A 14,628-nucleotide genomic window follows, 5' to 3' on the forward strand; every position below is an offset into this window, starting at 1 on the left:
GATATAATAATAATAAAATAAAATAAAATATACACATAATTATATTTCACTGCGACAAATTCGACCAATAAGAACTCGTCACGTTATTTATTCATGTACTTTTTCCGTATCTTACGCCATACAGTTTTTTTCAACATGTATCTTAAGTATTTTTTCAACATGTATCTTAAGTATACGATGATGTGTCGAAAATACCTAATAAATTTTATCGTAAAATAGCTCATGATCCCGACTAAATTGACAACTCATTGGATGAGACCAGCGGGGGAAGAGAGAGAGAGAGAGAGAGAGAGAGGAAGGTAAAGCACTAAAGCAAACAGCTTCAGCTAAGCAGCCAGTCACCTGCACTACAGCCTTTGTTCTTTCCTATATTTCGGCCAGCCCGACAACAGCAACACCCCAAACATTTCCCATTTTCGTCTCAAATCAGTCCAACTCCAGTCCCCAAAGCAGAAAGGTGCGTGCTTCCGTCTGCTGTCTGCTGCTTTACTACTACTCCTCCTCCTCCTCCTCCTCCTCTCCCTTTCATCCCCTCTCTCCCCCTCTTTAGTCTTTAATTCCCCCCACCAACCCCAGAATTCTTAGAGCTCGCAGGACCATAACCCTCCCTCCCTCTCTCTCTCTCTCTCTTCTCTCCCCCTCCTTTGTGTCGGATCTTGTTCTGCCGGCAGATCGCATGGCCGGGTACAAAGCTGAGGACGAGTACGACTACCTCTTCAAGCTGGTCCTGATTGGGGACTCGGGTGTGGGGAAATCCAACCTCCTCTCGAGGTTCACCAGGAACGAGTTCAACCTCGAGTCCAAGTCCACCATCGGGGTCGAGTTCGCCACCAAGAGCTTGAACATCGATGGCAAGGTCATCAAGGCTCAGATTTGGGACACTGCTGGTCAAGAAAGGTGAAATCTTCATCATAAGAAAGTGAAAAAAAGTTCTAATGATTTCTGCGTATGCTGAAATTCTGAGAGGTGGGTGCTTTGATTTTATTGGATGCGAATGATCGTGATCCGGTTACAGGGGTTGATAGAATCTTTGGCTGCTTGTTAGCTTCTTAGCGTATTCGTTATGCTTCTGAACCGGTTTTTGTGGCTGATATCGGATGATGCTTAGTGAGTGAGTTGATCTTGTTTCCATCAGCTTGAGTAACCAGGGTATGTATCATTCCTAATGTCTTGATGTATAATTATGGTGCTAGTGAAGCTCCAATAGTTGGTTCTTCGGTGTCGGGATGATCTGTTTCTTGTGGTGATCCTGAGCTTTTAGTTTCTGGGTTTATCTGTTTTCTGGGTAGATAGATGCAGTTCTCTTGTAGTGATCTGAGCTTTACCAGTTGAGCTGTGGTACGCCCAATCGTGTTTCCTAGCTATCCTCTTCAGTTGGGGCATTACAAGTCATACTAAATCATGAGTTGGTGTTCTCCAAGATCCAAGTCGAAGTTTGGGCTGCAAAATGTAAATGATGTAAAATCCTGCCACTGTGTCTGATGTTTATCTAGAACCCTACATGCGTTTTCTTCGCAGAATTGGCACAATAGGCGAGATTTGTATTCGTTGCAAAATACTGGCTTCAAGATTAAAATAGCTGAGGAGAGGTTGAAACTGTCTTTTCCTCCAGATCTCGAGTTTTCTTGTCTGATATGCTAGTGTTTTTGTTGCAATTTGAGCTCAGAAGGCTACTTTATTTTGAGATAATAATGGATGGAGGATTCCAGTTTTCTTAGATGAACCATCTGATTCCGGTGGACATATCTTTCATTTCACCATATGTTATCCTGCTATGGAATTTTCATGTGGGGGGGAAGATGATATTCTAAGCTGCTTTTTCTTTATGTTCATGGGGTTCATATTTGCACATACATTCTTTCATGATCTGAGAATTCTAGATATGCTTTCTCGTGAGATGCAGTAAATTTTTTTTTTCCTTGTATGACCTGTTTGTTTCATATTCCCCATCCTTTCTGTTATGCTGCATTATTGATCTTATGCTTAAAATATTTCTTGAAAAATATTTATCCTATATATCCGGCATACATGACGTTAGTGCAACGGACTCACCAGCAAACTCCGATTCTGTTTGTCATGATTGAAGAACATCTTTCCAGTCTTATGCAATGCAATCCCAATCGGGAACCTTATCAAAGCAAGTTTGCAGCCTGAGTGTGTTTTCTTGTTGCCTCCTACAGGGAGGAGACAAAACACTCTAGTATAATCAACTTCTCTGAGTACCGGATGTATTTTCCATAATTTTCACTCTTTTTTTGACTCAGATGTTGATCTCATTATCATTTTCCTCTTTTTAACAGGTACCGAGCCATTACTAGTGCTTACTACCGAGGAGCCGTGGGCGCCCTGCTCGTTTATGATGTTACCCGACGCTCGACCTTTGAGAATGTCGGTAGGTGGCTGAAGGAGCTGAGGGACCACACAGACCCCAACATGGTAGTCATGCTTATTGGGAACAAATCTGATCTCCGCCACCTCGTGGCAGTCCCACTGGAGGATGGGAAGACCTTTGCTGAGGCCGAGTCCCTCTACTTCATGGAAACCTCTGCCCTCGAGGCTACTAACGTGGAAGCAGCCTTCGCTGAGGTCCTCACCCAGATTTATCGGATTGTGAGCAGGAAAGCAGTCGAAGCGAGCGATGACGGGAATTCTTCAACAGTACCCACGAAGGGGCAGACCATCAACGTTAAGGAAGATGGATCTGTTTTTAAGAAGATCGGGTGCTGCTCGAGTTAAAATGTGTATTGTTGTGCCTTTGATATGATTGTTGTTTTGCACTATAAGCTCTCTGCTCTTTGTACATTTTTAAGCTCGCTCAGAAGCTAGTTAGGATGAATAGACGGACCCATATTGGTCGAAAAAAGATTGCGGGGCAGTTTGTCTAGATGCAAAGTTTGTCCGAATTGGACTGAAGCCTGTTTGACACCATTCGGAAGTGATCATTGTTTAAAGAGACTTGAGTCCTGAGTTACTCTTATTACTTCGATCCATGACATTCGATGTCACAAAAATAGACAAAACACGGGCTACATTATCCTGTATGGCTCGAGCTCGAGCCAGTTCTTGGAGCAGCATCTCTTTGCTGGGCGCTTCCTGTAGCAACGTTTTCATTGATCCTGCTAACTGTGAGCGAAATTTGCTTCTTTGTTTGGTGCATAGCCACAAAAATTTCCTCCTTTGTTTGACGCAGTGCCAGCAAAATTTCCTCCTCTGTTTGACGCAGTGCCAGCAAAATTTCTTGCTTCATTTCATGCGTTGCACCTATCATATCTTCCTGCAAAATCACATTGAACATTCATCAACATTTTCTCGTAAGCAATGCAAAGAACATGACCAATTCCGATATTTTCGAGTTTACCTTTATATCTTCCCTAACTTGAGCGAGTTTCTGCTCCAAATCCTACAAAAACATATCAAACATTCATCAATATATTTCATTGAGCACTACATGTGAAATGTGACTGATCCCAAAGTTTTACCATGCATTATTCCACAATTATATGTATTGCATACACATAAAGGGACAATATGATCACAAACGAAGTCATGTATACTGCTTCATTCTTGGCAGCACCGCTGTCTGGCTGAGCGATGTTTGGCTGAGCAGCTACAGTCGTAGAAATCTTCCTCATTTCCTGTGGATATAGACCATTTGATCTGAATTTGTTCTATGAAACAACATAAAAATTTGCATGAAATTGACATTTATTATAATGTATGTTAACTGGTTCAAAAGCCTCATCCTCGAGCTCCCTTTGCCTCTTCTTTGTTGTTGAACGAGTGATTATCATTCTACCACAAAGCAAAGAATGACGTGAGAATAAAGTACAATCGAAGATCCCCATATAAACTAGTTGAATACATGTGTATTGCACGGGGACCATACAAATAATCTCTTAATTATTTCAGTAGAGAAAAATATTATAAATATATACGAGTTAAAATAGGAGATATAACAGATATTGAATTAAAATATGTGAGCAATATATCAATCAAAAGAAAATAAAAAATTTATTGAAAAGATGGATTTATTGAAAATCTGTGAGCAAATATATCAATCAAAAGAAAATAATAGTCTCTCCAAGCAATATCATAATAAAGTAAGTGAAGAGAAAACCCAATGAAACCTTTTTAAAACGATCAAATTGACATAGATCGGTGTTGATAGTGGTTGCCATTTTGTTGTTCAATTTCTGTAATTTAAAAAATAATTCCATTGCTTTCCTCATGAAGCTCATAACAAAGTACTCATTTCTCTTAATAAGAAAGGTTGTATCTTTAATATTTGCATAATTAAAGCAAATATAATATTTAAATAATTAAAATGATAACATGACTTTCGCAAGAGGGTAAGAAAGATGTTATTTTTAATATTTACATAATTAAAGCAAATATAATATTTACATAATTAAAATGACGATGTGATTTCGCGAGAAGGACTATAATTTGACGATGTGGCTGCAGGAGAGATTAATCAACAAGCATTTTATGTCAAGAAACCACACATATCACCTATGTGCATGCCTCAATGTAAGTTGCTTGTCCCTTTGCTGATTTTTTGTTGAAAATGAAGGGCTGATGTTCACCTCGTATATATAATTCAACAATGACTTGATATTTCAGTAACAAAGTATAATTTGGTAAGTGTTCTTATTTTGGCAAGATTGGTTTGTTACTATCATTTTTCAACATAATATTTTGATGCAGCTATGAAATTTTTTGGCTAGTCCAAATATTACAACGGCCACCTCAAATCATTGTTTTTTTTTTTTATAGGGGTAAGTATGATCAAATTTAAGCATATGTCACAGCTCGAATTCATTATTGTGATAGCATTAACCGGTTCAGTTTTTAGTATGAAGTTAAGTTTATGTAGCTAGTTGTCAATTGTTTTTTAAGTTGCTTCGTGCATGTATATTTACCAAAATCAAAATCTCACAAAACAAATGCAGCAATATTCCTTCTTTTCATTTTTTAATTTGTATTGAAATTAAAAATATATACAAAAAAATTTGTACTTTCAAATTTTTATTAAGAAAGATAACACCTCGATGCTAAACCTACAAATGTTAGGAAAGTTTCAATTTACATATTTAAATTACACGATTAAGTAAGGACTAAAATAGGTTTATCTAAGAACACGACTGAAAGTTAAGCTACATAAATTGCAACAAAATAAAATTTTAACCTGAAGCTATTGCAAAAAAAATAGCTCGACTTGTGTCGCATACCTAAATTTGTTTACCTACCAAAAAACGAATGGGGGCGGCTACTGTAATATCTGGACCTATCAAATACATACTAATAAGAGCCACAACGAAAATTGTTCTCTTAAAATAATAATAATGAATAAAAACAATCCATGCCAAAAGTTGAAAACTTACTTTACCAAAATATTACTTATGGAATATGAACATGAATTCCTCTCTTATATATGAGGGGTGATCAAGAGCCTTTCATCTTCAAGCAAAAAGCATCCAAGATTTTGTTCGAATAAGAGGGGGGAAGGGGAAGTTTTCTAAAATCCGATATAAAATTATAATAAGATTTTAAAATATTTTCCCTTCCCTCCTTTTGCTTCCCTTGGTTTCCCTTGACCAAACAAACAATGACCATGAAAGCATGAGGTAAGTTAGACAAAAGATATGTGCACCTCTTGCTGGATGCGACAACATATTCCTTGTGCAACATGAAAAATTTCATCATATAGTAACCATTTTTTGAAAATTAGCAGATCCAGCTTTGGCGATGGATTCCTGAATAAGTGATGTGCCTGATCCATTATACTAATTGTTTACATTTACATTGTGCAGAATATCAGCGAAGGCCTTTATCAAGTCCATCTTCAATGGATTTAAAACAAAAACACCAAACAACAATAACTAATGGAAATTACAATTGTGCAAGAGACCCCCTGCTGGGGGGTAGGGGAACAAGAACCGAAAGGCAAGCTATTGAGACTATTGATGAAGATGAAACCACGGGAGGAATTCCGGTGCCTTATAGTTGCAGCATCCCTTTGTTGGCCTTTTCCTGGAATGGCCTGTAGGTTGCTCTGGGGTGGAGCGCATCTCAGTCATAATTCAAGACGAAACAATTTCCTCTTTCAATCGATGCATTACCCAAAAAAAAATAGCAGCAAAATGATGCTTTACTAATTCTAGTTAAGGAAGAAATAAGAGGATTCCGGCAGGTAAACTTCAAAATATTAGAATCACTCATGTGTTTCGCATATATTTGCTTACTAAAATATATTGATGAAAATTCGATATGATTTTGGAGGATTTGGAGCAGACACTCACTCAATTTAAGGAAGATATAATCATACAGTAAACTAAAAAACATCGGGATTATAGTCATGTTCCACATGTACTGCTTACGAGAATATTTTGATGAATGGTTTGATATGGTTTTGCATATGGAGTACAGAATTAAGGAAGATATAAGAGGTGTAAGACAGGATATCGCCGACGTTATTCGGGTAATGCATCAAATGAAGCAGGAAATTTTGTTGGCAATGCATCAAATAGAGGAGGATGCTTTGGTGGATTTAATTTGCATCAAACAAAAAGAAAATTTTCTGATTCACCCATAGATAAAGGGGAAAAAAAAGAAAATGCTAGCAGTTAGGAGGATGCCTTCCAACCCCGGTGAAAAGGTGGCTTCAGGAAACGGCCAGCGAAGGGATGCTGCTCCGAAGACGGGCTCATCCTCGAGCCGCCATACAGGATAATGCTGCCTGATGCCTGTGTTTTGTTTTTCTGCTGTTGTAGCAGCAAATGTTATTGGTCGAACTAATTAGAATAACTTGGGACTCGGTCTCTTCAAACAATGATCACTTACAAATTAATGGTGTCAAACGTTTCAGTGGTTGTAGCACATCCTGTAAAATCATTCGAAACTTCACCATCAACCCATGTAAAAGTACGCATGAAAATCAAATGATGAACAGTCTGCCAAAGAGTGGAAAGCATTAGTAGACAAAGTGTCGAAAGTCATCCTACGTATATACCATGAGGAAAAATACAGAACCCATCAGGTAAGTTTGTCCAGCCTTCTTGTAATTCCCGGCACCCTCAGAATCACAAGAAGATTTATTCTTAATCGAGAAATGGCTGATGCCTCTTCATTTTTTTTTGGGGGCAACCGAGAATTCAAAATTGAAAGAGATAAATAATTTCGTTCGGACTTAATTACCTCGATGACGAGCCGACAGACCAGGCTAAGAGATCAGTGGATGGTGAATGTCGCAAAGGCACGATCGGCTTGCTTGTATATATAATAGGAGAATCCATGTACATAGCATGCGTTATAATTTGGTAACGATGACCAGTTTGGTAGGTATACTAATTTGTTATGTCCACGAGTTTATTTTTATCTATTAGTATTGTTACATGTTATATATATATTCTTTTCTAGAAAATCGAAATTTATTTTCTGAGATCAATTTTCACATGGACGTCAACGTATCATGAACGCAAAATTTTAGTTTTTGTTTTCTTTTAGGTGCGTCTTCGAATTTATTTAGGAAGTCAAAATTTTTATAATATACACTCCAGCTATATAATATATAAATTTGACTCCAACCTAATAAATAGGGGAAAATAGTAAATGTTTTACTAATTCATATTTTAATATATTATATTATAATGAAATTCAATAATAATAATAATTTATTATGAGTAATAATAATATAAGAGAAAGAGAAATTAAAGGTTCATTAGATAAATTATTTAAATCAATTAAATTTAATCAAAATCACGACACTTAGTATACAAGAAAAATGCAAAAGAGAATCTAGAAGTTCAAAAGTTTAAAAAAACTTTATACTTACTATTCTTTTACTGAATAAAATTGAGGATTTTGATTTAAAATTTTTATAATTATTTTATTAGAAATTTCATTCATTGATAATTGAAACGACAAATATGTGTATGAATTTTTATTTATAATTCTCGAATTAAATATTTATCATTACAATATAAAATTCACCATATTTAAATTTCTATGATAAGAAAAAAAGAAGAAGAAGAATTGTAATGTAACACAAACTCTCCTATCTATATCAATTATCATTTTCATATTTAAATTTGTATTATGAAATTTTTGGACAAAATCCGTGCAACTCATAGGTTCAACAACTTAGCAAAACTAAAAACGGGGAACATCAATTAATATTTGGTAGGTCCTTTTTTTTTTATTTTTCCTTTCAGTAGCACTTTCTTTTACAGCCTTCCTTGTTGCATAAAAAATAAACTTGATCAATAAATTAAAATTTTTAAAATTTACATTATAATAATTTTGTCATGTGAAGTTAAAGCTAAAATACATGTAATACTTTGTGGAAAAAAATATATGTAATATTACATACAACTCACACGGTTACTCGTAGCTATTGAGAAATTATTAGCTGGATGTCAACCGCCACATGATTACTTATGACTACTAATACAATTTATGAAATTATTAAGTGAAATAACATATCACACGTGAAACCCATTTTTTGAATATTAGCGGATCCAGCTTTGTAAATGGATTTCCTCTCTCTCTCTTCTTTTTTTTTTTTTTTTGCCAATGGATTCCTTGAATATGTCATGAGTCTCATCCATTATATTCCTTGAATATGTTATGTGCCTCATCCAGTATACTAATTGTTTACATTTTCATTTGCAGAATATCAGAGAAGGCCTTTATCAAGTGGATCTTCAATAGATGTAAAACAGAAATATATACCAAGCGACAATAATTTAATGAAATTACAATTGTCCTAAAGACCGAGTCTGATGTAATTTGATGCATTACCCGAAAAATGCAGCAGCAAAATGGTCCCTTGTAGCTTACATTTTCCTTCATTCCAGAAAAAACAGTTGCAGCAAAATCAAATTTTATAGAACTTATATCCTCATTCATTGCATCGAACCCAAACTATGTGATTGAATAAATCGTCCTCTATCTGTTGCGGATCGAGGACTCCTTTTGCAGATCTTCCTTCACTTTGAGAGATGCTCTGCAGCATAGCTTCTTTCGTTTCAGCGATATACAGATTCCTTCAGTTCAGCTATGCTTTCCTCTATCCTCGGTAGCATATAGATTCCTTTATTTCAGCCATCATCTGTCGCACATCCTGTAAAATCATTTGGAAGTTCATCATAAGCCCAAGCGAGGCAAGGTGCGATCATGCAATGGACTTGCTCCCCCAATTTTAGGTTATCGAAGTACAACATCTGCAGAGAAGTTGGGAAACGCAGGAAAATCAATGATAAAAACTCTGCAAAAGAGTGAACAAAATTAGTAGACAAAGTGTCAAGGGTCGGTTTTACGTATATATTCCATGAGGAAAAATGCAAAACACATCATGTAAGTTTGTTTGGCCTTCTTGTAATTCCGGGCACCCTCGGAAAGCTTGTCGAGTATCAACTGGGCCCGGTTATAAGCTCCGATCTTGCTCACGTCCACCACACTGTGGAGATACTCCCTTGGGACGTTAATGTCCGATTTTGTGCAGAAGATTGTGCCTATCAGGAACAAGACCACAATCCGTTTAAACTTCTTGTCCGCTAGTTGATTCGGATCCGCCAACAAGCGTCCCAAGCAACTGCAATGAAGTTTTCCGGGCGACTTCATGATCTCCTTCATCAGTTCTGCCACCTCCCCCTTGGGGTGAACCGGTGGTCCCGTTGAATTCACACCTAGCACTCTATTCACTTCGTCCAAGGTGACGGCCTTTGGACGACCAAGAAGGACGATCATACATCTGTCGGGATCATAGCAATCGATGATAAAGCGACACAGGTCTCGGCCTAAGCGAGTGCGCGGAAGTTGCAGTAGTCCTCCAAACCCAATCTCTTCGACAGCTGCCCGTTTCGCTTCATTAAACTCCGGAAACAACCTCACAACACGCCTCGGGGAACAACGGGTGGAAAGTGCAAGCTGCAAATTCAGCCATCATCAGATCATTACGTACATAAAAGATGTGATTAATTTCTTCATTTTATGTACCGATCATTATTATAAATACATACAATTTGCTTGGTGCACGGAGTTCGGGCAGCGAAATCTCTTTTACTGCCATCCTTCGACATGTCCCGTCTAGGTATTAGAAAGTCTCTCGGAATCTTCGGCATTTCCTGTATACATGATAGCCGATTTTAAATTTTCTTTGAAAAAATAGCTTATAACTCACGAGGCATTTTCAGCCTATTGGTTGCAACTAATCCCGCTTGAGCGTCAATCTTATCTATATTTACACACAAATATATAGCAAGTACAAACCGGTCCAAAAACCACCTCCCTCTGCCTCTTCGTCATATTGAAAGACTGAATCTACAACAAAGTAAAGGTCAGGTTTCCACGTATTTAAATACCAAAAGGAAATTCAAATAAAATTCTTGATTGCATAATTATGCATTACATACTTAATTGTATATTTTCATGATGATAATAATAATATGCTCTATACTTGTAAACGACTGGCAGTGTATGAAAATATTTATTCTTATTACAGGGAAGGCTATTGCATGTTCGTTATTTGTGCTCAACAGATGATTAAAAATTGAAAGAGATAAATGATTTCGTTCGGACTCAATTACTTATGAAGCGGCTGAAAGAATAGGCTGAGAGATTGGTTGACAGTGAATGCCACTACGGCACGATCAGCTAGCTCTTATATATAATAGGAGAGTCCATGTACATAGCATGTACTATAATTTGGTAATAATGACCAATTTACTAGGTATGCAATTTTTGCTATGTCCACCTTTTTATTTTTATCGAGTATTGTTACGTGCTATACATATTTTTTTGATGAGAAAAAACGAATTTTATTTTCTAGGATCAATTCTGACACGGACATCGACTTATCATGATCACAATATTTTTTTTCACTTTGGTATGTCTTCAAATTTATATATCTAGGAAGCTGAAATTCGTATAATATATAATATATACTCAATAAAAATAAAACCATTTTTCTAAAACATCAATTCATATTTGGTAGGTCCAATATTTTGGTTTTCCTTTCTATAGCACTTTCTTTTACAACCTTCCTTGTTGCATAAAAAAAAATCGATCGAGAAATTTAACTTTTTGAAAATTATATTTTAATAATTTTGTCATACGAAATTAAAGCTAAAATACATGCAATATTACACATAACTCGTACGATTTCTCATAGCTGTTGAGAAATTATTAATTGGTCGTAAGTCGTCGCATAATTATACGTAACTACCAATATGATTTATAAATTTTTTAAGTGAGAGATATAATGTTTCACCCTATAATGTAGAATTATATTGAAATGCAAGTTAGTAAATAAATTTTGTCTAAATAATATAGTCGTTTCTTAATTACTATGCCTGAAACGCATGGATTCTTGTTAACGATCCATAGTGAACAAAAATTTTCATAATCAGAATCGCTCTATACTATTCTAACAAGACTTGTCTTGGTTGAAAAAGCACTGATTCAATTAGTTCATGTCTAAGCATCTCATGAAATAAGATAAGAAAAATACTATCCTATGCTGCCAGCATGGGGAACTGCACTCAACCTCCTACTCCGGCGAGTCCGGTCCACTTCCTTCCGCCCAAAAACCGTCGTGCACTCCGGGAGCTCCCCTAGGTCCGCGAAGAGGGTCTCATCCTCCTCCCTCATCATGTCGTAACCAACTGCCAAGTCGGCTCCTAACTCGTTGCAGTAACCAGCCGTCCAGACTGGGTTCTCCATGAGTGATGTAGAGGCCACATCGGCAGCGAGCCAATCGAGATCGAGAGGCGCATCGCACCTGAGGTCGGGGTGGCCTGTGAATCCGGAGAGATCAAGGGAGACCTCGGTCTGGGGTGGGTCGTTGGCGACGGGTGATATGGCAGGGGAGTGGCCTTGGGCGGGTGAGGTGTGTTCGTGATCGTAGGAGTACGTGATGCGGAGCGTGGTGGGGTCCATGCGGCTTCGCTCGACTTGTTTTCTGGCCGGGCAGCCCTTGGAGCTGCTACATCGATAGTAACCCCTGTCACCATATTATTAAAAAAAAAAAAAGCATTATTGCAGATTTATTATATTTTAATAGGATTTTTAAGGATAATGTCAGAATAATCCCCGGATTTGTCTTTTTCCTCCCAAAGAAATACTCAACAGAATCAGAATCGCTGATGATATTAGGTAACAAGGAATCTTTGTCGCTGGGTTAAGACAGCATCATAACGCAGAGCATTTGAATAAGCCTATTTCACCTACTTACCAAAAAAAAAAAACCATTAATAATTCAAAAAAAACATGATGTGTACACTTTCTTTCTGGTCCTAATACGACATTTCGAAAATTATACAAAAAAGCATAATCTTTCATTTTACTCTCAAATCTAACACGACGTTAAATTTTTCGTCATTTTTAACGGTAGAGTCACGCGTCGTTACACTACTAGATGAGTGAGTCCCACTTATTTTTATTTAATTAAAAAAAATTTTAAAAAGAAAGAGGGGTCGACTAAGGCCCCGAAGGAGGAGGGGGCCGGCGGTGATGACCTCGATTGCAGCCACCACCGCCCATCGTCCTTCGGGCCTCAGCCTGTCGGCCAACCTCTCTCTTTTATTTTTTGAAGTTTCAGAAATTTTTTAGTTAAATAAAAAAAAAGTGGGACCCACCATCCAATAGCATTACAACACGTAGTATTATAGTTAAAAATGTCAGAAAATTTATTTCGTTAGATTTGATACTAAAATAAAAAGTCGTGCTTTTCTAGATAATTTTTAAAATGCCATGCTAGAATCAGAAAAAAAAGGTATAAATATTGTGTTTTTTTGGCTATTAAAAAAAAAACTATTTCACCAAAATCTTAAGCATTAGCACACCACGAATTCTGACTGTACTTTATCCTGAGCGGAGTTAATATACATAGTCTCACGATTCAGTGATCAATCGACCACTAATTACGGTACTTCTCCGATCTATGGCGCTTCACAGTTCCTAATGCATCGAACTATTCAGCATACTGTGCCTTTTATTTAGAACTAAACTTCACTGGATCGACATCTTGGACAAACCGTCTCATCTCCAACCTATTCCTTTGCGGGTGACAATAAGAATAAAACCATAATTTACCAGCACAGTTCAGGGAGTTGCCGGAACATTTCCGGTGCCAGAGCCTAGAAATTGTCACTTTTACTGGCAGCGAGCCATCATATAATTAACAAGCACCAAGTTATAATGTTCATAACTTTCTAATGCAGTTCTGTAGCAAGATTTTGTATTATTGGGACGGTCGGGTTTAGATCGATGGATTGGATTTAGCAAGATAGACCGGAGAACATACATCCCAAAGAATGAGTATTAGGGAAATTGCTATGGTACCTGGGATAAGGTGAGCCCTTGATGGGCTTCTGGCCATATTTCCTCCATGTCCATGAATCCGGTGGAGGATACGCCTCCCCTTTGCTCCTAGCTCCATTCACATCCCTGTCAATCGGTATCGAAACCACCCTCTTTTGTATACCCTTCCTGTATCCAAAATTGTGTTTCAAATAGGATGGCTAGTTCAGACATAATGACAATCGATCGGTATATTCTGTAAATGCAGTCTCAACATAAAAACTTTAACTGATTTCTGTAACATCAAGGGGATAAATTACCTTTTCTTTGGGGAAGGTGCACCGATCCTGGTAGTTTCATCCTCTGAGGAGGGCGGGTCCGGCCCATTTTGCGGTTCGAGGTCAGGGTGGTCCTCCGGATGCTCAAGAACAAACGGATTGCCATAGGACTTACGCTCCATTTACTATATTAATAGAGCAGATCTATCAACTGGATGAGCAGCTTACTCCAGACTAATTAGAACCAAGCGAGGCGGAATGACTAAACATTCGTTTCTCAGCACCTCTCCATCAGATGAAACTCGAGTGCTGGTCGGAAACAACGCGAGATCGCCGGAAAACACAGAGAGAGTCGCTGGAGGAGATCAGAAGAGGAGGGATGGGTTTAATATTATTATGTGGACGATACTGTATAGTTAGTCTTTCTATATGTTTTGACCGATTGGCAGTTGGGTATAATAGTTTATCTTTGGGGACGTGCAAGCCCTTTTTTGATGTTGTATACACACGCAAACATCATATATTTATTGAGCTCGACCAATGGGAGTTGGCGGATAAGGCGATGTGTAGTCCAAAGATTGTGAGATTTTAATACATTGATCATTATGTTATAATTAACTATAGTATGTTATGTAATGGGTGCAGTATATAAAGTAGTGCAATTTGACGGGATACACGGGAAGCGACTAACGAGACACAAGCCGTCGTCTCCTCTGTTAATCTCTTCACCTTTGGTTCCGAAACGTGATCAACTACAAAGGTCCATGCCATGGCGCATCCACCAAGTTCTGCCATAGCAGCCATACTGTCCTGATCTATGCCTACTTCTCCTAATGTTCATCGCAGAGAAATGGCTTGAAAAACCGAAACTAAGAAATCTCTTGCTCGAGATATACTTTGCGGATACTTATGAGACTCCTGATAATAGAGTCTCTAGAGTGCAGAACCGACTACTCAACTGTGCATCTTTTTATTAACGAGAACACGACAACAGTTGCCTTCACAATGGCTTGGAAGTTGGAATCCTTAACTAGAATTGTCAAATTTC

At 37.6% G+C, this 14,628-nt stretch overlaps 2 protein-coding genes across 2 annotated transcripts; one reads left to right on the forward strand and one right to left on the reverse strand.

Moving 5' to 3' along the window:
* The first annotated feature begins 294 nt into the window (after positions 1-294).
* On the forward strand, positions 295-2,977 carry LOC116197651 (ras-related protein Rab11D-like). Its single transcript, XM_031527845.1, has 2 exons — positions 295-897; positions 2,301-2,977. The coding sequence occupies exons 1-2, from the start codon at positions 677-679 to the stop codon at positions 2,734-2,736; spliced, it is 657 nt and encodes a 218-aa protein (XP_031383705.1). The 5' UTR covers positions 295-676; the 3' UTR covers positions 2,737-2,977.
* An 8,362-nt stretch (positions 2,978-11,339) lies between these two features.
* On the reverse strand, positions 11,340-13,977 carry LOC116197261 (probable WRKY transcription factor 69). The gene is made up of 3 exons (XM_031527345.1): positions 13,623-13,977; positions 13,345-13,491; positions 11,340-12,004 (listed from the first exon to the last, which is right to left on the reverse strand). The coding sequence occupies exons 1-3, from the start codon at positions 13,760-13,762 to the stop codon at positions 11,512-11,514; spliced, it is 780 nt and encodes a 259-aa protein (XP_031383205.1). The 5' UTR covers positions 13,763-13,977; the 3' UTR covers positions 11,340-11,511.
* Between the last annotated feature and the right edge of the window lie 651 nt (positions 13,978-14,628).

This window comes from Punica granatum, chromosome 2 (assembly GCF_007655135.1).
Source record: "Punica granatum isolate Tunisia-2019 chromosome 2, ASM765513v2, whole genome shotgun sequence".
Classification (NCBI taxonomy): Eukaryota; Viridiplantae; Streptophyta; class Magnoliopsida; order Myrtales; family Lythraceae; genus Punica; species Punica granatum.